The 24,364-nt window shown below is 47.4% G+C and overlaps 1 protein-coding gene across 2 annotated transcripts in view; it reads left to right on the top strand.

Moving 5' to 3' along the window:
* Ppm1h (protein phosphatase, Mg2+/Mn2+ dependent 1H) overlaps nt 1-13,697 on the top strand; it is a 269,105-nt gene extending 255,408 nt beyond the window's left edge. For both annotated transcript variants that reach the window (XM_076554165.1, XM_042263421.2), the window contains exon 10: nt 8,867-13,697. In XM_076554165.1, coding sequence (XP_076410280.1) covers nt 8,867-8,944 — 78 coding nt within the window. In that variant the 3' untranslated portion in view covers nt 8,945-13,697. The remainder of the gene's footprint in view (nt 1-8,866) is intronic.
* Nucleotides 13,698-24,364: the final 10,667 nt, after the last annotated feature.

Here is a 24,364-nt window from a genome sequence, read left to right as displayed (position 1 = left end):
GTCCGCCTGAGACCCTGGCTGCAGCAGCCCACAGACGGTCTTCTTTATCTGCGCCGTTTGTTGCTGGGGCTGGCAGAGCGAAGCTGAGTGAGCACTTAGCTGTGTGGCCACATCAGGGAATTTGAAAGAGCTTACCCGAGAGGACTGAGAAGGAGCCGGGTTATTATTCCTCCTTGTATTGAAATGTTGCTGTTTGGGAGTTGAACTAAAATAAACATTCACCACCGAAGAAACCAGGGAGCCCAGCCACCGCCAGGGGACTGCGAAGGGGACAAAGGCTGGCAGTGGGTAGAGAGAGCAGGGGCCAGGGGATTCTCACTCCTCTTCCCACGGGGTGGGGCGCTCTCTCTAGCCTGAAGCCTTGTTCTAGTGTCTTGGGCTTCTTGGCCTAAACCGAGGGCTTCTGACACCCCGAGTAGCTTCGGGAGCTTCAGATCTTGGTTCTGAGCGGGTGACCCAGCTCCCATGGGTTCACCCTAATATATGTGCCTCCTCTCAACACCAATTACCACTCTCGAAGCACAACAAAGACCACCTCCAAGTCAACCCCGGGCCCTCCACTCAGCACCATAGACCCCTGCCAGTGTTCCACAGCTGGGGAGTTTTTCCTCCCCTCTTAAATCTCAGAGACCTGCTCAGCATGCAAAGGGGGCTCCTCTTCCTCCCTCCTCATCACATTGTATTACTGAGGGGGTGTGGGCCAGCAGATGGAGGTGCCTTTTATATGCAAATATTTGGAACCCATTAATTCCCCAGCTCTTGCCCACCTACCCTGCCTCCTAGAGGAGCCTTTCTGCACCGTCCAAATGACGAGTGGCGTTCCCGCCCAGCGGTGGCTCTTAATGACTGTAAGGACGGGTAGCCTGAAGTTGACTTATCTTTGACAGTCCCATGCTGATGCCAAGGTGGCCCCCGTGGGAAACAGCCTCGGTAAGAGGTAAATGGCTTGAGGCAAAAGCTCGTGGGAAGAAGGAAAGCATTTGAAGTCTAATGAGGGGAAGAATGATAGATAGCTAACACTTCTTGATCTCTGGCCATCCATGTGTGGGCCACCATATTGGATGCTTATGGAAGTGAACCTTGCCTCTGCAGAAGCCTCGAGGTTTACAGTATTTCTGCTCCAGACTTACAAGGAAGGAAAAGAGGGGCCCTCGAAGCTGCATCCGTCTGGGTGGTGTGAAAGCAAAGACGAAATCTAGGTGGTCCATGGTGTGTGACCATTTTGATTGTGCTCTAACGAATGAAGCTTGCTTGGAGTCAGAGGGCGGAGCTAGCCACTGGCTGACCATAGAGGTTTGGAGGACTGTGGACAGAATACAGGAAGTGGTAAGGCATCGGGGCCGAGAGAAGGTCCTTTGGAAGGAGGAATGGAAGAGATAGGAAGCGACTTCTCTGGTCTTTCAGGTTCTTACCCCGATATTTAGCTCCCGATTTGTTGTTGATAAAGATTAATTAGATTAAAGCTTCAGGTCCATAAGCACTGAGCTCTTGTCTGAGTCACTGAGAAGGAGACAGAAGAACTGCCACACAGCATAGACAGCCGAGGCTTTATTGCCCTCTCTTAGTGCTTGCAAAAGAGCGGCAGCCTTCCCACCCCCTCTCCTTTCCCGTTTTCTCTGCCATCCCTGCCATCCATCCCTCCCTGACAGCCATTTCTTGATTGCGGAACTTGGTTAATCAATAATGAAAGCTTCAGGCAGAGAAGAAAAGCCTTCTTAAAATTCAAAATTCATCTCCTCGGGGAGATCCTTGGCCTTGGAGAACGTGGGCATTTCCAATGACCGCAGTTCCCCGAAGCAGCCTGGGCAAGCATCTGTGAGGAAGGCCTTGGTCACGGCCCTATAGCTGTTCCACATCCAGCTTCCAGAATTGCCAGCCACCTCAGCCTGCCAGGTCCCAGATGCCCCACAATCCACCTCCTGTCCCACCCCCACCCCCACCCCCGTCCCCCTCCTTGGCTGTGTGTTTAGTGTTTGCGTCATGTTCAGGCCATGCCCCTCGGTCTGTGGCACATAGATGTCCTTGTGTTCGGTCTCAGTCCCACTTCTTAGTGTCCTGTTTCATGGCCACAAGAAGTGTGTTCTTCATTGCCACCAACCCAGGCCATTTCTGAACTTTGGAAAACAAACCCAGAGCAAAGGTAGCTGAGGGGATTTCTTTGTGTGTTAGTCTCGATGAAAAGCAGCCTTGGACTAGTTCCATGCTTGGAACAAATTGACTTTTGAATGTGGGGGATAGTGAGGTGTCTACCAGCTTGGCCCATTCTAGCGGCTGCAAGAAAAAAAAAAAAAAAAAAAGCCTTCTCCGGGAGCTGAGCTCAGTCTGTGGGGAATGCGTCCTTACGAGGGCCTCCTAGTTGGCTCTTGTTCCTGTTCGGTTTTCCGATCCCGTAAAAGGCATGTCCGGAAGCTGTCTAGAAAGTTCAGGTTCAGGTCTCACTGGTAGGATTCAGAGTCAGAGCTGTCTGACGGGAAGGGATATCGCAGCTCTGTTGAAGCTGAGCAGAGAGAAGGCCTATGTAGAAAGAATCTCAGCTCCTCAGGATAGGGTGAGGCTCAGGAGTCCTGGGATGTTCCCTGAACTTCTTCCTCAGGTTGGAGCCTCTGCCTCCCAGAAGCACGTGGGTTCGGAGGGCAGATACCTGGCAAACTTAAGGCTCCGGGTTATGGAGGGAATGGCTAGGTAGACCTAGCACACGCGACAAATGTGAAGTCAACCTTCGTACTACTGCTATGACGTAGGGACCCTAAGCCCCCAGATTAACATAAATATGTGACACACTGGAAAAAGCCATAACACACCCCCTACATACACACACACACACACACACCCATACCAAAGATTGTTTTAAATCTCTAGATAACCCTGGGCACATAGTCAACAACTGATTTCAGAAGAAAAACTTGTACCTTACCTTAAAATACAAGTGGAGAAAAAGCAGAAAGAGATGATGGAGTGCCCCCCCCCTTACCCACCCTCCAGAGAAAACCTGGATGTAATAGGACGGTCTGAAAGAAGTTAAACATGTGCAGCTAGAATCATGAGGAGGATTTGGGGAAGAACCAGAGGAAGTCAAGACAGAAGCTGTCGCTATCATGAAGTAGCTCACTGAATGGACGGAGGAGTAAACTTGTAAAGAAACAGCCAGAGGAGTGAAGGGCGTCACGTGGGAGCAAGCACAGGCCATGTCTGGAAGTTGCAGTGGTGAGGAAATGTTATAAAAGCCTCAGGGCTGGAGATCGCTCATCCTGTAAGGCCCTTGCCGCCACGCCCGATGAACTTAGTCAGATCCCTGGAGCCCACATGGGGGAAGGAGAGAACAGACTCTGCAAAGTGTTCTCTGACCCCCATGTGCATGCTGTGGTGTGCTCATGCACGGATGGATGGATGGATGGATGGATGGATGGATGGATGGATGGATGGATGGATGGATGTAAGACTCTGCAAAGTGTTCTCTGACCCCCATGTGCATGCTGTGGCATGCTCATGCACGGATGGATGGATGGATGGATGGATGGATGGATGGATGGATGGATGGATGGAAGAATGTTAGACTCTGCAAAGTGTTCTCTAACCTCCATGTGCATGCTGTGGCATGTTCATACACAGATAGATAGATAGATAGATAGATAGATAGATAGATAGATAGATAGATAGATAGATAGATAGATAGATAGATACATACATACATACATACATACATACATACATACATACATAAATGTAAGTAAGTAAGTAAAAAAATAAGCATTCATAAATAAAAGTGCTTATGCAGAGGACTGGAGTTTGGCTCCCAGAACCACATCAGATGACTTATGAACACATGGAACTCCAGCTCCAGGGGATTCGACACCCTTTTCTGGTGCACGTGCGTATGTACACACACACACACACACACACACACACACACACACGTGCACACACACACACCCCATAGCACTCGAGTGACAGTAACTGTCTCCAGTACTGCACTTTGAAATGTCATTACTCTAAGTTAAATGAGAAATTTCATCCTCTCAAGATGATGTAAGCTCTTGCTAAAGGGATTATCTGAATGAACTTCTGCAGCAGGAGACAAAGTGCAGAGTGAAAAAGGGACGGAGAGAAGCGAAGACGTTTGTGAGGGTGTTGGTTCCCTTCCGTGCCCAAATAATTAATGATAACGGTGACGAGTAGAGGCTTGGAACCAAGGCAAGCTAAAAACATTACACCATTATGGGGGTGGTGAAGAAGGGTGTTCTAATGTTATTTTAGTTTTTTAGGAATAAGGCAGAATTAGTGAAGTGTATATATTAAAAACTGAGTAGGATTCCAAATGAACATAAATGATATCTCCAAAGCAGCTGTGTTGGGGGTATGGATGTTCAAAAGCTATTAATATGTTAGAACGTAAGAAGAGGAAAGTAGAAAACAGAAAATAAGACTTCGTACATGTATGGATGTCTATGTTTGTGTTGTAGTAAAAGCAAGAGGTCAGATGCACCAATTTTACAATAAATGCAACTCTTTTGGTTTTTGGTTTTTCGAGACAGGGTTTCTCTGTGTAGCTTTGGAGCCTGTCCTGGAACTCACTCTGTAGACCAGGCTGGTCTTGAACTCACAGAGATCCGCTTGCCTCTGCCTCCCGAGTGCTGGGATTAAAGGCGTGTGTCACCACTGCCCGACGATAAATGTAACTCTTAATGACTCTAAAGTTGGATTTTCTCTTAATTAGCCATGCACCATTGAAGAAATAATACACTCAGGTTATAATACAATGAGATTTAGAAGTCATAGCTCTGTGAGCTTTATAATCTAATATCGAGGTGAGAAATTGGCATTGAAAAGGACTGTGATTCCTTGCTTCGGGGATTAGAATGTCATTATTCGGGGATGGTTGATGGGTTAGTGACTCCTCGGAAGCAAAGACAGCTGAACATCTATCGAGTTCTTCCTAAGTCATGATCGGGGCCTACAAAGAAAATTAAGGCGCGTCAGAGAGAACAGGTGCCGTGGGTTATGGAAACTGAGGCACGGGTGAATGGGGACGTGTCATGCCGTGGCTGCCAGAAAGAGAAAAGGGTGTGCGGGAGGAGATTCCAAGGTTCAAGAACACAGTCAGCAGGATATGCTGAGTGGAATGAGTATGGAGACGCACGCTGCCTTGGGATGGGGCAGTCAGAGGATGGATGGGGGGCCGGGGGGCGGGGGATAGGGCCTCCTGGTAAGAGGCTGGGGATCGAAATGAAAAGAAAGAAATTAGAGGAACAGGGGTGGATTTCTGTATCAGGAAGTCCAGAACCTGGGGATATCGCTTAGTTGGTGGAGTACTTGCCTATCATACGCAAAGCCCTGGCTTCAACCTCCAAGACGCCATAAAACTGGACATGGTGGTACACAGGATCCTAGGACTCTGGAAGGAGAGGCAGGAGATCAGAAGTTCGAGGTCGGCCGGGCAGTGGTGGCGCACGCCTTTAATCCCAGCGCTCGGGAGGCAGAGGCAGGTGGATCTCTGTGAGTTCGAGGCCAGCCTGGGCTACCAAGTGAGTTCCAGGAAAGGCGCAAAGCTACACAGAGAAACCCTGTCTCAAAAAACCAAAAAAACAAAAAAAAAAAGAAGTTGGAGGTCATCTTCCAGGTCCAGTGCAGCATGAGTGAGAGGCTCTGTCTCAATAAATAAGGTCAAAACCTAAGGGAAGGGCTGGAGAGATGGTTTGGTCCAGCCTAGGCTCACAATCAAAACCTCAGGAAAAACGGAGGGATGGTGAAATCTCAAAGAATTTATCTTGCAGTAAGTGATGACTATATTTTAAAAGTCAAACCTCACTGAATGGAGCCCCTGTCTCCAGGTGACCCAGGACTCAACTTTAAAACGTCAAAGCTCTACTGTATACGTGTATGAAATTTTCATGTGTGTGTACAGAAACGGGAAAAAAGGCCAAAGCTAACTCTGACCATGTAAAAAGACTGAGAATGCCAGGCGAGAAGGTACCTGTGTCTGTGATCTCAGTACCTCAGAGGCTGAGGCAGTGCAATTGTGAGTTCAAGGACAACCTTGCCTGTAGGGCAAAACCTTGTCCCCCCCCCAACAAACATACAGTGAACTACCCAAAGTCATGAGCCGTCGCAGTGTGGGGACTGCCCTTGTCTGTGCTCTCGTGACTTCTCGTGACTAACCTCGTCCTGGTCCCCCAGCCCGTTTCTCGGGACGGCCGGACCTACTCAGGCCTCTTTGCCTCATGACCAGACAGCCGTCAGGAACTGTGTCTGGGCTTGTCAGGGCTGCTTTTTCTGACTTTTTAAAAATATCTGTCTCCTTGTCTGCCATGTTTTCCCACAGGGTACCATGTCCACATCTCATCACAAAGCTGGTTTAGGTGTATTCAGCCCTGATGAAGGAATCAACTCATTTGAGTCAGCAAAACTGCTTTCTCTCTCTCTCTCTCTCTCTCTCTCTCTCTCTCTCTCTCTCTCTCTCTCTCTCTCTCTCTCTCCCCCTCTCTCTCTCTCTCTCTCTCTCTCTCTCCCTCTCCCCCCCCCCCCCGAGTTTTTGACTGTCCTAGAACTCCTCTGTAGCCCAGGCTGGCCTTGAACTCACAGAGATCCACCTCCCTCTGCCTCCCGAGTGCTGGGATTAAAAGCTGTGCACCACCACTGTATCTCCAAAGATAAGGCCCAGAGATGATCAGTCACCAAGACGATAAGCATCACCCTGATGTTGCTGGTGGTAATATTATTGCTGACTTCATGGCTATGTCTTACATGTACAGTACAGTATACAACTCAAAATGACCTCAGGCAAGCCCCTTAGACTGTCCTGAATCTGTAGAATGTGGGACTGGGGTATTCATGTAGTTCTTCAGCCTAAGGCCTCCTTGGCTGTCATTCTCTATTTTTTTTTAATATTTATTTATTTTGTATGTGTTTGGGCGTTCTACTGTATAACTGTTTGTGCACCACATGCCTGCCTGGTGCCCGTGGAGGGCATCAGACCCCCTGGAACTGGAGTTCTAAACGGTTTGAACCACCACCGTGTGCGTCCTGGGAACTGAACTACTACAGTCTTTCCTAAGAGCAATAGGTGCTCTTAACTGCTTCCTAAGGCTGTCTCTTGTGGTCCTGTCTTTGCTTCTGGACCACAAGAAGAGACTCCTTAGTTAGGACAAGCTGGTTGCGTCCTCCCTCGAGTATAACAGACTTCTATATCAAGCCACTAATCCTCTCAGTATGGTGAGGGAAAGGTGTCTCTCCTACCTCCCCGCTATCCATCCAGCACGGAGGCGACGCTCATTTTGCATTCAGTACAATACGGTGTGTAACACACTTCGCTGGCCACCTGGGCTGTATGAATGAATAGACTTAATTCTTCAAGGCGGTACAACTTGGAAAGTTCCCAGCCCCGATCATTTGCTGAAACCCTTATTCTTGAAAGCAACTCTGTTTTAACCAGAGTGCTATACCTTCTTAGGAGGTTGAGGGAACACACGGGCGTCTGTCCTGAGGTCCCAGAGGTAATGCTGAGTCACTCCAAGCAGGGAAAGGTCGTGAGCGTCGTCTAAAAAGCCCCATTGTCCGGCTTCCAAGAGGCCATACGTAGGCTGACATTTATTTTCCTGGTGACTTATCAGAACCTGCCTCTTAGCTGTTTAGGTTCCAAACGTGATTTAATCATGGTACAAGTAACAGACTCATTATCAGAGCTGGGTTCACCTTCCCCAAACTGACAAAACTGATCTTTAAACCAAAATGCCAGTTTGCCATTTATACAGAGAAATACTGATACTTTGAAAGCACAAAAAGTAGCGATATTCTTCCCTGGTAGGCAAGCCTATACAGGGAGGCAGATCGTAATCAGCAGGTTATTTGGTGACCGCGAAATCAGAGAGAGAGAAAAGATGAATCACTTGTTTCCTGGCATAGGCTTAGAAAATAATCCATGGCACACGAAGTCCAGCCCTGCCAGACTTCTTTGAAGTCTCTCAACTGAGGCTCTCTGTACTGATCAGTACTGAGTAGGGAGCTGCCAGGGCTGTAGTTCATTCTCAGGTGCCCGCAAAGAACCCCTCATGTTAGTTCCGCCCTCTTCTCTCGATGTTCGCCTCTTTGCTAGCTTAGCGTCATCGGTTTTAAGTTTCCTGTTGAAAGTGAACAACCATCTTTTCAAATTCTCGAGTGATCCCTCACGGCCCTTACGTGAACTATAGGAAAGTATCACACGGATAAACGCACAGAGAAAGTCACCCGCACGGAGGCTTTCCCAGTCACCCCCGCCCACCACCCTTCACCTTGTTCCTTTCCTAAACCACATGTAGTACTTTTATTTTCTTTAAATTTTTTGAACCTATTTTTCAAAAAGGTTTACCGTAGCCATGAATGGAAAACAAACTACTACCTTTTGATACAAAAAAAAAAAAAAAAGATAGCCTTAAAAATAAATACATTGAAGACAGAAGTTCCTGGGTTAGGTTTGGGGTTTTGTTTGTTTGTTTGTTTTTATTTTTTTCTCATGTACTTATTTAGTCAAGTACTCTTTGTCATGGACAGCTGGGCGGGTGTGGATCTTTGTTAAGATCTAATAACACCAAATTAGGATTCTCCTGGGTCCATTGTAACAAATAACCTCTAGAGTGGCCGAGCCGTGGGGAAATGTAGATCATTTAACGCAGAACCTTGTTCATCCAAAAGAACCACATCAGGCCTCATACATCTGGAGAGAAGATGGCTCTCGCTAGCTTGTTCTTGTTGTTGTTATTAATTTTAAAGGTGGAAAATGTATGGCCATAGTGAGCGATGCCTCCTGCCCAGTCTCCCTGGGCCTTGTGTCTGCCCATGCTGTTCTGACTCTTATTCCTGTGTCTCCCCCACCACCCCACCCCATCCTGCACAGGTACACGCTGGCAGCTCAGGACTTGGTGATGCGTGCCCGGGGCGTCCTGAAGGACCGAGGATGGCGGATATCAGATGACCGGCTGGGCTCGGGAGACGACATTTCTGTCTACGTCATTCCTTTAATACACGGGAACAAACTGTCATGAGAGTGACCCAGGGGACTGGGAGGACAGACAGGGAGAGAGAAAGCTGGGTTGCCTCTGAACAGGGCGGAACTGGGGAGTGCCTGGGCTGGATTCCAGGTGATGCAATTTCTTCCCAGCCCAGATGGGGGAATTTGCCGCCAAAAGGCCTCTCTGGCTTTGCTTCAGGATGACTCTTGAGTTTCCATTTCTTCTTGAGGACCAGGTCTGGACACTGAATAAGAAAGAGCAAGACGCGCGCACAGCCTGCTACTGGGTGTTCTGTTTCTCTCGGTCTCTGTTCAGGGGGCTCGTAGGTGGCTATTTGCCTATTTGGGGGCGCAGGCATACACATTTATTTATTTTATCTAGAATAGCAGGGACAGCCATTTCAGGTGTGGCCGGCCGAGGAGGACTCAGCCGGTCAAGCTGCCGGCTTCTCTCCAGGCCAAGAGCCACACCGCAAAGTGAGGGACCGCGCCTCAGAAAGTGTGAGCACCCATCTTGTCGAAAGCTCCGGCTGTTTCAGGGATTCTGCCTTGCTCTGTCTCATCCCTCCCCCCACTTCCTGTCTCCCTCTAGATTCTTTTGTGGTAATGGGGTGAGGCAGGGATTTGTTGTTTTTTGTTTTGTTTTTTTTTTTCCTTTTTGACATTCCTTGAATCTTTCTCATTTTTCTTCACTGGGACTTTCCAATTGGTTGCTGGACAGTTTCCATATCAGAGACCAGCCCGATCTGGCTTGTCCCATGTTCTCTGTCACACACACACACACACACACACACACACACACACACACACACGTCCAGAGCAATGCCCCGTGTGGGAGTTTGTTGTATGACATTTTTACCCCCTGAGTTGTGTTTTCCTCACCAAGTCAGCGTGTGCTTCAAACCGTGGGTGTTTCCTCGGACCCACAGCCCCCCATCATCTGCACTGTCTCGAGAGAGGTTGGTTTTTCACGTCTGGCCTGGGCGGGTGCTCTCCCACCTCCTGCGTCCTGGAGACGCACAGGAGAAGCAGCATCTGATGCAGTAGCCGAGGGAGTCCTTCTGTCCGTCAGTCAGCCGTACTTCGTTAGGGGACGAGTGTGGGATTCAGGCTTCCTCTCTTCCTGCCGTCTTCATGCAAGGGTAGATGGACTGACTCCTGAGGATAAAAGTGAATTTGGCCGGGCAGTGGTGGCGGCGCACGCCTTGAATCCCAGCCCTCGGGAGGCAGAGGCAGGCAGATCTCTGTGAGTTCGAGGCCAGCCTGGGCTACAGAGTGAGTTCCAGGACAGCCAGGGCTACACAGAGAAACCCTGTCTCGAAAATAAAAAAAAAAAGGAAGGGGAAAAAAGGTGAATTTGAACTGGGGCTGGTCATTCCCATGCTGCCCACCCTCTTCCTCAAGGGAATCGCGATGTAGAATCCCGAGAGCTGAGTGCCCCCCACTCCCACCCCGCCCCTGCGCATCCGCCTCCCCCACTGCGCATGCCTCACAGGCAGAGCAGAAGCACACGTGTTGGGTGTCCTGTCTGCCTCCTGCTTCCATGCTGGGAGGAACAGCAAGGTCCAGCTTAAGAATCACCTGCCTCTTGAGCAGACCTCTGCTCTGCCCCCGGGGCCCTCAGATCAACATCTGATTGCATAGTCCTGTTCCTCTAGTCTTCCAAGTATCATCAGCTTGGCGTGATTCAGACACTCTTCCAACCCAGCAAAGAAAAAGAGAAAAAACAAAAACAAAAAACCAATGGTGTAATTTCCCTAAAACGCTGGAGAGGCGACTCCAGCTCTTGTGTTTAAGAGAATTCTTTCTTCCCAGAGGAGGAGGGCAGAGGAGCATATCCCCCAGGCTGATAAGTCATCCGAATTCCTAGAATTGTAGATAATTTCTTAGGAAAGGCCTGGTGCCTTCCTCCTCAGGAACAAAGTCACCCCACTGTGTAGAACCAGTACCCAGTCCGGCAGGGGACATTGTGTGTGTGTGTGTGTGTGCGCGCGCGCGCGCGCGCGCGCCCCAACTTGTTGCCTGGGAACCGGGTTGCTGCCCTGTCGGGAGCATCTTCATCTGGCTGTGCACCCTCCTCCTGCAGGAAGTCCTTACCACCCCAGACCTCGCCGTCATCGGGAGTGGTTTGTGGCGACCATTTGCTTCTCTGGAAGAAGGTGATGCTGTGGGAGACCGCTCAGGCGTGTCCCAGCAGCGTGGTCCTCTCCCCGCATCTGCCCAGTTCTCGAAGTCATGTGCAAACGGGAAACGAGAAAGTCTCGAAGTTCCGAGGAGGACCTGAGCCGCTGTCGTTGGGGGCGTGGCCATATTCTCAATGCCTTTCATAGTTTTGCTTCTCTGAACTCCCCCCTGGCTCTCGCCTTGACCTTCTCCAGTCATATTCAGGGCCACCAGAGTCAATTGGAGTGTAAATATCTTACAAGGTGGTGTGACAACATTCTCCCAGTTCATTTACTGCCAAGGCGCATCTCAGGACAACAAAGCAGAACAAAGCCTGGAAAACCCGAATTCAAATTATCCTAAACCCCAGGGTCCTGCTGGTTTTGGTTGGAAAGTATCTGGGAATTCTCTTCAGGAGACCCTGTGGGTGGAAAGGTTTTAGTCAGCAGCCCTGTTTGTGTTGTGGGGAGGGACAAATAGGTACATAGATCAAAGGTGTGGAGAGAGATTTGTTCATGCCCATGGCAGACCTACCCAGCACTGATAGTGCTCTGTGCATTGGGCTTGCTCACTGTTCACCCTGGCTCCAAGTCACCCTGTCCCAGAACAGTAACGTCTGTGTCCCAGGTTGGTCCTTGGAGCATTTCTGGAAAGGTCAAAAGACAACACACCCAGAAGTCTGCAAAATGTCTTTCTGTGTGTTTAGGAACTATGTCTGCCTGACTTACAGCCGGACCTGCTTGCCTCCGAGGAAGCCTTGTGTAATGAAAAGCATTTGATTTCCCAGTCAAGGCTTTATGGGTGTCTTGGGGGTTGTGTGGCTACTTCCTTTAATGAAAGGCTCTTTCAACCCTAAATCTCTTGGCTCAGCCTGGCCCCTGCTCTGGGGCGGTGGTGTACCTCCCTAAAGAGTGTGAACTCTGAAGCCTTTTACTAGGTGGTAACTAAAGCTTTGTCTTTCTTCACACCAAATGTCAGCAGCCAAAGACTCTCGGAAGGGGGCTGCTGGGGTTGTGTACTCAACGATTGTCCCTGTGGCAGAAAGAGAGAGCGGTGGCAATTGAGCTGGGCCAAATATACAGCTGTCTAACCAGGACAAGCCCGAGAAGCCGGCGCTTCAGTTACTTTCCACAGTATTCAATGTTGGAGGATTTGGAGTGTTGGATTTTTTAAATTCCTAACGTCTTACCTCCAAGGGGCTGCGTGGAGGCAGCTGGGTCTTCCCACCACGCTTCTCTGAAAGTCCCTTTCTTGAGGGGAATTGTACCCATAGGTGGATATCCAAGGGCAAGCGTGGGAGCCCCTGGAGCCAAATGCCCTCCAGGCCTTAGCCGTTTGGATGGGGGAATTCAGTATCCCAAGGCTGCTAGTTTAGAATCCCTTTGGGAAGGTGTCTTTTTAAAATGCTGACCCTTCTTTCGCGCCCCCCCCCCCCCCCCCCCCCCGCACTCCCCGCACCCCCCCCATCCCTGGCCTCCTTCCTCATCAGCCCCTCTGCTGTATTTTGCAAAGGAACAAGGGGGGGGCAGAGGTTGCTGTTGGGTGCACTAGTGTGAAGGTGTCGCCCCCCTTCCTTAGGTGAGCCAGGATCTCTGACGTCTTCAGCGTGTCTATGTTGTACAGTGATGAGGTTTTAGTTTCAGTGAGTTGTTCCTCCTGGGCCAGCTGGAGGAAGCAATGAAATTGTCTATGCAAAGGAACAAACCGCCTGACCCTGAGGCCTGCCTACCAGATGGAAGAGTGGAGCGGCCTTCGGCCACGGGACAGAATTTTGTGTTCGGAGCTCCGAATGGCAAGGGCCTGTAGGCCGTGGCCCACCTCGCTGAGCAAACTTGGGGTGCTGTGTGGCAAGGTGGCATCTGTGTGTACACTGGAACTTTCAGGGGACACTAGGTGAGCAGCCTGGCTGGCTTGCCTCTTTCTGTGAGCCCCCCCCCCCAGCCCTTCTGTCAGATGTGAGCGCCATTGGGGGAATACCGCTCTTTCTGATTCATGACGTTATCTGTGTAAATAGCTTTAATTTTTCCTTTCTGTGTCCTAGGTGAAGTTGTGTTCATGTAGCAACCAAGTAGGCCGTGACCAAATAAGGCTGTATCTGTACTGGTGTTTTTCAGCTGGGGTGGGCTGAAGCTGGAGAGCCCGTGTCCTCCGCCCTTCCTCTCATTCGATGAGTATTTCGTGTGTGTTTAGGGGGGTCCCACGGTTGCTCCTCCATTCCTGTTCTGCCTCTAATTTTCTTTGTCTCTTTGGAAACCCAGGGAGGCCCCTAGTAAGGATCGTTTGTAAGAATATGTATGTCATGGTCTGGGTTTCCAAAACTCCTCCGCGTACGGTGACTTGAGAGGAATCTACCTGGAAATGGTCTCAGAATCCTGTACTTTTCTGCTTTGTGATTGTGAAACATTGACTTTTGTAAACCCCCAAAACGAGAACTGTTTAAAGGGGATCTATTTTGTGTGTTTTGAACCTTAGGTGCAGTGTCCCCTGGAAAAAGCCCAAGAACTGTATATGCTCAATGACATTTTAAATAAAATGCTATATATGTATATATAAATATGTATATAGGACATCTTTAGCAAAGTGTTCTTTGTCTCTTGTCTTTGAAGTCCCTGTGCAGTTTCTTCTTGTCAGGGAATGGAGTGATAGGAAAGTATCACAGGTTAATGTGAGGTGGTTCCCTGTGAGCTCACACTCAAAATCTAAAGGGAAGAGTCACCATGTATAATATGTCTGTCATGTATGTATGTATGTGTAATCACACAAAGGATTTTAGAGGGAAAAATCATCCCCAAGAGTAATTTTTTTCCAATTTAATATTCTATACAATATATTTTAGTCATTTCCACAGCACCCCTTCCCCAGCTCCCCCCAGATCCACCGCTATCCCCTACCCACACACATACCTTTATGTCTTGTCTTTTCTTTTTTTCAAATTTACATTTCCTTTTTTTTTTTTAAAGATTTATTTATTTATCATGCACACACTTTTCTGCCTGCATATACACCTGCAGGCCAGAAGAGGGCACAGATCTCACTACAGATGGTTGTGAGCCACCATGTGGGTGCTGGGAATCGAACTCAGGACCTCTGGAAGAGCAGCCAGTGCGCTTAACCTCTGAGCCATCTCTCCAGCCCCTCTCTTCTCTTTTTTTTATAAGTCCAGTTTGTGCTGCCCATGTAGTCCTGGATGTGGGACAGGCCACTGGAACATGGCTGATCTGTCAGTGGCCATACCCTTAAAACTGACTCTTCCCTTCCTCGGAAGCCATCAGCTATCCATGTAACTCCTCAGTGCAGGGTCAGGTGCTTGGGAACCCCTCAATCCGCCATGCCAGATGTTAAAGCAGCCACAGCCATTGTGAGCTTTGGAGTACGGGCTTCTGGTCATGTGCAGAGGAAACTGTTTGGATCTAATCCTCCCTGACCCCTGGTTCTTCCAATCTTTCTGCTCCCTACGTTGGTCCCTTGGGAAGAGGTTGGGATATAGACCAGGCTGGCCTCGAACTCACAGAGATCCGCCTGCCTCTGCCTCCCAAGTGCTGGGATTAAAGGTGTGCACCACCACCACCCAGCCTGAGAGGTTTCTTAACTGAAGACAGTAAGAATTAAGACACCCCCCACTTTTAGTCATCAAAGCATTCTAGGTGCTCATAAAAACTTACACCCAGGCACATGGTACATGCCTGTAATTCCAGCCCTCAGGAGGGAACTGATCAAGAGTTAAAGGCCATCCTCAGCTACACGGCAAGTTTAAGACTAGCCTGGGCTACATAAAACTCTGCGTCTCTTAAAAGAAAAATAAGTTGTAAGCTGTTCCATCTTTAAAGTAACTTTGACAAGTGGAGTAAAACATCAAAGAATGTCGGGCGGTGGTGGCACACACCTTTAATCCCAGCACTCGGAAGGCAGAGCCAGGCAGATAGATCTCTGTGAGTTTGAGGCCAGCCTGGTCTACAGAGGGAGATCCAGGACAGACACCAAAACTACACAGAGAAACTCTGTCTCTGTTTCCTTTTAGAAGCCAAGAAGTTAAAAGCAATCTAACAAATATTAACAAGACGTTAATCTGTTGAGGATTCTTAACCAAGATCCGGTCAGATGCTGAAAAAAACACATACTACTGAACTCTGTGTAAAATACATTCTTTCCTTATGCATATGGACAAATTTGTGAAAGAGTTTAGTTTACAAACTAAATCTGATGGATGTGGTGGTTCCTGCCCAACCCTGGTACTTAGGAGTCTGAGATAGGAAAATCACAAGTTCTCAGCCAGTCTGAACTATTTAGCAAGACCCTGTCTCTAAAAGGGGGCAGGGGAGGGGCAGCTGGGGAGATGAGTCTGTGTGGTAAAAATGTTGGCCATGCATGCATGAGGACCTGAATTCAAATTCTCAGAATCCATATAAAACACACCCAGTAGCAGGAGCATCTGTAATCCCAGCACTCAGAGATGAGACTCTAAGGTATGGGCGTCCCCAGAAGCTTGTGGGCCATACACAGTAGAAAAACAATGAAGAGACCCTGTCCCACAGCAGAACGTGATGATTGACACCGGAGGTCACCCTCTGATCCTACATTGTGACATGGTGTATGCCTGTATTCACATACATGAATACACACACATCACAAGGACACATAGACCCCAGAAAGACAGCAAAATAAGATAATTATTTTTAAACTAATGAAAGTTACAAATTGCCTAGCCCTATAATTTTACACTTAATATTTTCAGGTCATAGTTGGTAACTGCAACTATTGAAGGCGAAGCCGTGGATAAAGAGAAACTATTGTATTGATTCACAAAAGGAAGTCTGTTTTAGCTTTTTGAAATGGGGACTAGTGGAGGCAAGGGTGGCCTTGAACTTGCGGTGTACCAGAGAATGAGAACTCTGGCCTTCTGCTGTGCTAAAGTCACCACTATGCCTGGCACGTGAGAGAAAACATGGGTTATATAGGTTTTCACTCAGGAAGAGCAGGATTGGAAACAGTCACGTAGATTCTTCTTTTTAAGACAAGGTGTTAACTGTAATCCTTGGCTGACCTGGAACTTGCTATGTAGACCAGACTGGCCTTGAACTCACAGAGATCTGCCCGACCCCTGCAGACTAAAGCCATGTGCCATCGCCCCTAGATTTGATCCTATGTGGTGTTGGAGGGACAAGGAAGAGGAAAAAGAAAATGCCTTTGAGAAAATACTCTTCTGACTCGGGAAGCAATCCTCCACATGGAGAAATGGAGGAGCCGGTTTATCACAGTCGTGGAGACTGCCTGAGCTCCGAGCTGAGATATAGCAAGAACCCTTTGTGAGTGTGTGTTTACGTCCTACCTCCTGCCACTGGACTGACTGTTGGCAAGCCAGGCAAATGGTGACCACTGGGGAGCACTGAGCCCAGGAGGAGAAGACAGAGGGCACTTCCTAGCTATGACCGGATGTCTTATAATGTGTTGTTTACAACCACTGGACTTTGCAGGTGGTCCCCTGGTTCCCTAGGTGCTTGATTTGCATATTAAGACAATTTCTAAATCATGTATGTCTTTTTTAAGGTAATACTTTTTCAAAAAATTCTCATCATTTAGAAATCTACAGAATACTTAAAATGTGTTGTCGTGTTCCTTCAATTAAGTGACAGGCAAGAGTGAGCTAAATATCCGAGGCGTTAGTTTGCCTTTTGGATTTATTTTTTCCCTGTCATTGGCATCTTGGCGAGGTGGCTGCCTGCATTTTCCGTGTCTCAAGTTCACTTCTGATAAGATTCCCCAGCCGGGTGGCCTTCTTTGCTTTATTGATTCCAATTATGCTACCCAAAAGAGATGCAGGGTGTCCCTGACTGTCTTCCAGGGACTGGGTCTGATCCGTTGGCTGGACCAAGGAGTCCAGAATCAAGGTTTGGGGAGGTTGAGGGCAGACCTGGACATCAGCACTTCCCCCAAAGGGACATGAAAACCAGCTTTTGCTTGGATCTTCGAGTTTCATGCTTGCACATCTAGTCACTATGTAGTGATAAGAGGCTCCTCTGGAAGTTGTCGTTGGGTAGGGATGGGAAAGCAATGGACCTGAGTGTGGAGAAAAACAAAGCCACAGCCGTAAACACCCCAAACCTAGTCACCGTGTACCCTCTGCACACCCAGGAATGCAGTGTGCTTAGTGACCATGAATCCCTGATTTGAAGCAGAGAATTGTGGGAGCTGTCATTAATGATCTTAGCGATTTCCTCAGTCATCACTTCCCAGGGTTTGGTCAGCCAGAAAAAAAAATAAATAAGTGGGAGAAATTTGGGGAGAATTGTGAAATCTCCACTCATATTCCAGATTGGGAAAAAAAAACAAGTTTTCTGTTCTTTTAAACCTTATACACAAGTCAGAGAACATCTGGACAACCTCCTTGTCATACAATAAAACAAAGGAAAATTGCTGGGTGGTGATGGTGCACACCTTTAATCCCAGCACTCAGGAGGCAGAGGCAAGTGGCTCAATTGGAGTTCTCTGATCTACAGAATGAGTTCCAGGACAGCCAGGGCTACAGAGAGAAGCCCTGTCTTGATAAAACAAAATAAACAGTATGGTTGGCTCCGAGCTTACAAAAGAAATAAGTATTTTCATTGGTATTGCATATTAAAATACAATGCAGATAGACTCAAACATTTATGGAAGAAACAAACTGTTCTCGGGGAATTGCTTCAGAACCTCTGAGAGGAGAGGGCTGCCTGGGCTTACAGATAAAACAAGATTGGCCATGCTGAAGAGAGTTACGCAAACTGGAAATGAAGTGATGACCACATGTTTTTATGTCCTTTCTGGAATACCATCTGCCAGGCCCACCCAAGGATTATTTAGTTATTAGGCTATGGGCTAGTAAACTTTTTCTGTAATGGGCCTATTAATATTTTAGGCTTTGGAGAGGCCATGTGGGCTCGGCTACAAAGACTCAGATCAGCTGTCATTACTCAAAGGCTGTCATGAAGTTCTGAACCAGGATATATTGGGGGTGGGGGGTGGGGAGGGATGGGTTATAAAAACAAGCCTCAGACCTTGACAGAAAGAATTGACTTGTGAACATGTGGCCTGATGTCACCTGTGAGATAAATGAGGAAAGTCACCCCTGAACATTCATGACCTAATGCCGAGGCAAAGCCAGCTGGATCCATAATTGTTTATCTTGTTTCATTGAGTTATGAACAGGTAACTTACAGATGTGCTAGTGTGTATTCCTAAGGCTGTCCCAGAGTTACGATTTTACAGTATTTCTTTAACACTAACACAACCTCATCCTTCCTGTAAGATTGTTGGTTTCATGTATTTTGGGTTTGGGACTCTGTTAATTATGCGTATGTTTATAACGGTTATTTTTTCCTCGTGCACTAATCTCTATATCCCCATAAAATGTCCTTTGATTCCAGCAACATGTTTTCCTCTAAAGGTTATTTCATCCCATAGACATACAAGCCACTGCTGTTTGTGTCTCCTTGTTCTTTTCTTTTTTTTTCTTTTTTGGTTTTTCGAGACAGGGTTTCTCTGTGTAGCTTTGCGCCTTTCCTGGAACTCGCTTGGTAGACCAGGCTGGCCTCGAACTCACAGAGATCCTCCTGCCTCTGCCTCCCGAGTGCTGGGATTAAAGGCATGCGCCACCAACGCCCAGCTTCCTTGTTCTTTTCATGGTCCCTCTGTCCCCATTTTTTGACTCCTAACTTGATTGTATTTCTTGTTCTAAGTATGCCTTGCAAGGGGAACTCCAATTATATGTTGGTGTTTTGGTTTTGGTTTTTTTTTTTTCATTCATGATGACAATTTCTGCCTTGGAAAAAAAAGGTTACGCTTATTTTTATGTGTATCTATGTTTTGCCTGCATGTATGTGTGTGCACCACATGTGTGCCTGTGCCCTCAGAGGTCAGAAGAGAGCAGGCCATCCCCTGGAACTGGATGTGTGGATGATTGTGAGCTTCCGTGTGGGTGCTGGGAACCTAAGAGCAACAAGTGCCCTTGACTGCCGGACCATCTCTCCAACCCAACCTCTGCCTCTTGCTTGGAATGTTTAGTCCAAGTAAGTTTAATGCAATTACTACGAGATAGGATTTCCTGGGAGCTTTGGGTGTGAGTTGGTCTAGAGTACCTACTTAGTATACAGATCCTGGGGTCACCTCTCACATAAACGGGGTTATGTCCTCCAATATTTGTTTTCTAGGTCTTTCTTGTTCCTTTATTTTTCTATTACTGCCTTTTTGTTTATAAAGTAATTTTTTTTTTTTTTTTGGTTTTTCAAGACAGGGTTTCTCTGTGTAGCTTTGCGCCTTTCCGGGAACTCACTTGGTAGCCCAGGCTGGCCTCGAACTCACAGAGATCCGCCTGGCTCTGCCTCCCGAGTGCTGGGATTCAAGGTGTGCGCCACCACTGCCCGGCCTATAAAATAATTTTTAATACATCATTTACATTCCTTATTTCTTTCTTGCTTGAGTGATCCTCTCGATCGTTGCCCAGAGGATACCGTTAACATCGTAACTTGAGCACTATAATTTTAATCACTAGAAACTTAATTCCATCAGCGTAAAAATTTTCTCCAATATGTACTCCCATTCTCCCCCCTTTTTGTGTTATTGTTATCATACAAATTACATATCTCTAATGTAATTATAGCAACCGTTGAATCATTATTTATGCAGTTACCATTAAAATTATGCAGGAGAATCCTTACTATTTATTTCTTCATGGGGCTTCGGGTTGCTAGTTAGTATTCTCTCATTTCCCCCTGAGCACCCTTAAATAATTCTTCTAAAACAAATCCTGTAAGAAAAGGATGCATCAATTATTTGAGAATGTCTTCATTTTTCTTCTTTGAGGGTAACCCAGGCTTCCTGCCTCTGCCTCCTCCATGCGCAGCTTCTCCTTCATTTTCAAAAGAGTTTTGCTAAACATAGAATTATTGGTGAACAGAATTTTTTTTCTTCCGGAGCTGAGGACTGAACCCAGGGCCTTGCGCTTGCAAGGCAAGCGCTCTACCACTGAGCTAAATCCCCAACCCCCAGAATTTTTTTCAGCATTTTTCATATGTCATCTCTTTGTCTCCATGATTTCTGATAAGTTTGTTGTTCGGCTTACCGGGAGTGTCTTGTGTGTGGTAAGTCACTTTTCTCCAACTGCTTTTACGAGATTGAGTAGATCGTCCTGGGTCCCTCTCATGTATCCTGAATGGAATTTACTGAATTTCTTGGATGAGTGAAGTTTTCCGTCACATTGAGGACACACATTCAATGCTGTGGGGAGCAACATACAGTTCTGGCTTAGCCTTCTCTTCCTGGTCATGTGGAGCCTGGAGATTAGCCAGAGATATGCTTCTCAGGTCTTTGCTGGGTACACACATTGCCCGGCACATTCTTGAGAGCATTTGAATCTCTGGTAGCATGTTGATGTTTTTTCAAATCCCTGGATGAACATCTCATTCACCGATTCTTCCTTTCTCAGGGGTTTTTGTTTTGTTGTTTTGTTTTGATCAGACTCTTTTTATTCTCAACTATGACTTTCTTGGATAGCTATGACATTAGACAGCCATGGCTGATTATTTTTGAGCAATGCCCTACCGGTCAGAGCTGTGTGCACAAAGATCAAGTAAAACAAAGATCAAGAAACAAGACCGTTTCAGAGAACTGCCAGATAGTCCAAGTGGTAACACATCTCTGGGCAAAGGGCTTTGTGGAGAGCTGCAGAGCTATTCCTTCTCTCCAGTGGCTAGTCATGTGCCAATCTTCATGACTATGAGACCACTGGTGTTCGAGGCTGACACCCATCTGGATAGGAGAATAAAGAATCTGTCCAGGTCAAGATGCCATCAAGTCCCCTCTTCCCGAGGAGATTCAGTTATTGTTTGTTTGTTTGTTTGTTGTTTTTCAAGACAGGATTTCTCTGTGTAGCTTTGGAGCCTGTCCTGGATCTCACTCTGGAGACCAGGCTGGCCTCGAACTCACAGAGATCTGCCTGCCTCTGCCTCCCAAGTGCTGGGATTAAAGTTGTACACCACCACCACCCGGCCAGTTATTCTTCTTTAGACACACGTTCCCAGTGCTGTTGCAAGCCTTTGGTTTATCTCCAGATGCTGAAGAAGTTGGTCTTGCCCACTTCTTGTTCCCTTTGCTGGAGTGAAAGAGTGGATTTTCAGAAGTCTGTGCTGCCATTCTGCAAGCGCCACTCCAAAGGAGAAAAAAAAAAAAAAAAAAAAAGATCATGCCAGTATAACTTGGTGGGTAGTGTATTTGCCTAACAAGCATGAGACCTTAGGTAAATCCCCAGAACCACTTAAACGGGGTTGTGTGGAGACCCACAGAGGTTTCCTAGTGAGAACTTACTCAGGGTCTGAGAATCTGAGCCTGCTTTACCCAACAGGGCTGCATAAGGAGATGATCTGACCACGGGCGTGGTTACCAGGTGTTTGGAAGGGTCTATACTTGGCTGTGTGGTGTGCTTTGATCTAGCAAGGGGAAGGTCTTTTGCCCTTCCCCTTGGCATTGTTATAAAAAGCCCTTTTAAAGAGGTAGAAGGGACCATTGGGTTTTGACCCAGGTCCTCCCGAAGCTATCCTGTGTTTCTATCTTTGTTCTCGTCACTATCTTTCTTATTCCTCTCTTCTCCTCATAGGAACCATTTAAAAGGTGGGAGCTGGCCTCCCACAGGGTTGGACTAGGAAAGCAGCTGAACACTGTCTGCAAAACGTAAGGGGCCATCCTAGTAGGAGCCTGGAAGACAGTAGAGCTGAGAGACTATGGAGGCCCAGCTCAAGAGGTCATTAACAAGTCGGTCAAGAGGCCATTCCTGTGATCTTTTGGCAAAGATTGTGGCTGCTTTCTGTCCCTTTCCTAAGGATTTGCCTGAGCCCAAGTTTAAAAAGTAGACGGACTAATTTCTTTGGCAGAGGACATCTCAAGACAGCCTAATATTGTTTGTGCCATGTGGTTGTTAGTAGTCACATGTATTATGCAGGTCTACCATGAGGAAGAGCACATGGGCAGAAAGAAGTGTGCAATGTACAGTTTGAAGGGGAAAAGATCACCAGGGAGTTGAACGGTGGAGGCGAGGCTTGTGATGAAAGAGATAAGGGAATTGGGTCAGGGTCCGGTCCTCTCTCGAATAAGTTCTACAGCTTGTGCTTCTCAGAGGCGACAGCAAATCAAAGATGCTCCAAATGTGATTCAAGGGTGCCTTCAGGCAGGATTCACCCCAAGCCGGTAGCCCAAGTTGCCAGTGTAGTCCACACGGTACTGGTGTTAGCCTAACGTACTTGAGAGTTTAGACTCTGAAGTTTAGAGTCCTGTGGGAGACAGGGGTAAATGGGTTGTCCAATCTTCCTCCCTGGTTGTGGAGAGCCACGGAGCCCGGGAGTGCGGTAAGGAAGTCATGCAGGCATGGAGGCCATGACCCCAAGATGTTAGAGGTGCCAGAGCCACGGAGTATCTGCCAAGAAGAGCTGCACACAGCGAGTGGAACCAGCCCTGAAGAGAAGAAGTGTGTTGAAGGCCGAAAAGCCGGAAGGGCAAGCCACGTAAGCCCTCTGACATTGGGCATGGCTCTACAGGATTTGGAGTTTGCCCTGCTGGGTTTCTGTCTTGCTTTAGGTCAGTTTTTTCCTCATCTTGACCCCCCACTCCTCCATTTTGAAATGGCAATGTATATTCTGTGCCACTGTACGTTAGAAGTATGTAATTTGCTTTTTGATTTTACAGGACATTACATTTCAGAGATTGCCCAAGTCTCAGAAGAGACTTAGGACTTTCAAACTGTTGATTGAGACTATGAAAGACTAGGGAGACTTTTGAAGTTGGGCTGAAAGCATTTTGATACAGCTACAAGTCTATGGGATCCAAGGAATGGAATGTGGCAGTTTTAATAAGAATTGCCCTCCCCCTCCCCCACCCCCTACCTCCATCTCCCATCCCCCATAGGCTCATATTATTTGAATGTTTGGTCCCTTGTTGGTGTTTCTGTTCTAGGGAATGAATTTCCTCACCCCACCCCACCCCACCCCCGCCCAGGGGGGGGGTGTTCTATATATTCATGATGTATTGTTCAGGCTGGCCTCAAACTCCTAAACTCAAGTGATTCTCCTGCCTCAGGGAAGAACCACGCAGTGTACTTACTGGGTTTCACTCTCGAAGACTCTTGGTACTCAGCCAGACCTCTATGCCAGCATCTCTGTCTCACATACCAGAAAGATGAGTGCCAGGCTCAGTTATGAGGCCTTGGCCTGTGCAGAATGAACGGTGTGCGAACCCCAGAGGTATTACCCAGAGTCCTTTATCTTCTATGACTATTTCAGCAAAAAACTGAGGAACAGGTAAGGTTTGGCTGACCCACGGCTAAAAGGGGCAAACCTTGGGAAGTCTGGAAGACTGAGTGAAATTATGTTTAAATCCTCTTGCAGCAGAAGTGTGCTCCTACAGTCTTGAGCACTGGGCTGTAATAAAAGAGATTGGACAAGGTAAATCTTTCACCAGGATGCCCAGCTGCACTCATTAGCACAGAACCTGAAGGGTCAGTGCCGAGAGTCATCTGGCACAGCGGTGCCAATATTATGGCATTTGACATCTATCTTTATGGGCCCAGTTGACCTGAAATAAGATGACCATTTCACACACCAACAGCTGGGGTTTATATTTGTTTTGTTTTGTTTTTGATGAGCTTCTTGACTTCTGCCTCTGGACTCAGGAGGAGAGAGAGAAGTTGATATTTCTCATCGCAGAACAAAACTTACAAGTATTTTAACTTAAAGGAGCCCCTACCCAATGGCCTGATAGCCAGCATTCAGTTATTAATAGCTAATCCCCATCCTTCTGTGTGGTGGTTGGTTCTAGCCCCCAGCTGCACTAAAATCACCTGTGAACTTTCAAAAGGATCGTGTTGGGGCTGAGGCTGTAGTTCCGTTAGTAGAGTGCTTGCCAAGCATGCCCAAAAACATGGGTTCGATTCCCAGCACTGCATAAACTGGATATGGTGGTGCCTGCCTGTAATCCCAGCTCTCAGAGCCAAGAGGATCAGAAACTCAAGATCACCCTGGGCTACACTGTGAGTCTGAGGCCACCCTTGGTTATATGAGGATGTTTATTAAAAAAAAAAAAGCAAATAAGCAGACAGGTCCTTAGTCCACGTCATAATAGGGACGGAGTCATCTATCAGTACTTAGTGAATGCTCTCCAGCCATTGTAACTTAAGACTCATGGTGTAAAGATAAGAAGGATGGGACT

The sequence above is a fragment of the Peromyscus maniculatus genome, chromosome 18, assembly GCF_049852395.1.
Source record: "Peromyscus maniculatus bairdii isolate BWxNUB_F1_BW_parent chromosome 18, HU_Pman_BW_mat_3.1, whole genome shotgun sequence".
Classification (NCBI taxonomy): domain Eukaryota; kingdom Metazoa; phylum Chordata; class Mammalia; order Rodentia; family Cricetidae; genus Peromyscus; species Peromyscus maniculatus.
The sequence above is the reverse complement of the archived record's forward strand: the minus strand, read 5'-3'. Positions and strand labels throughout refer to the sequence as shown.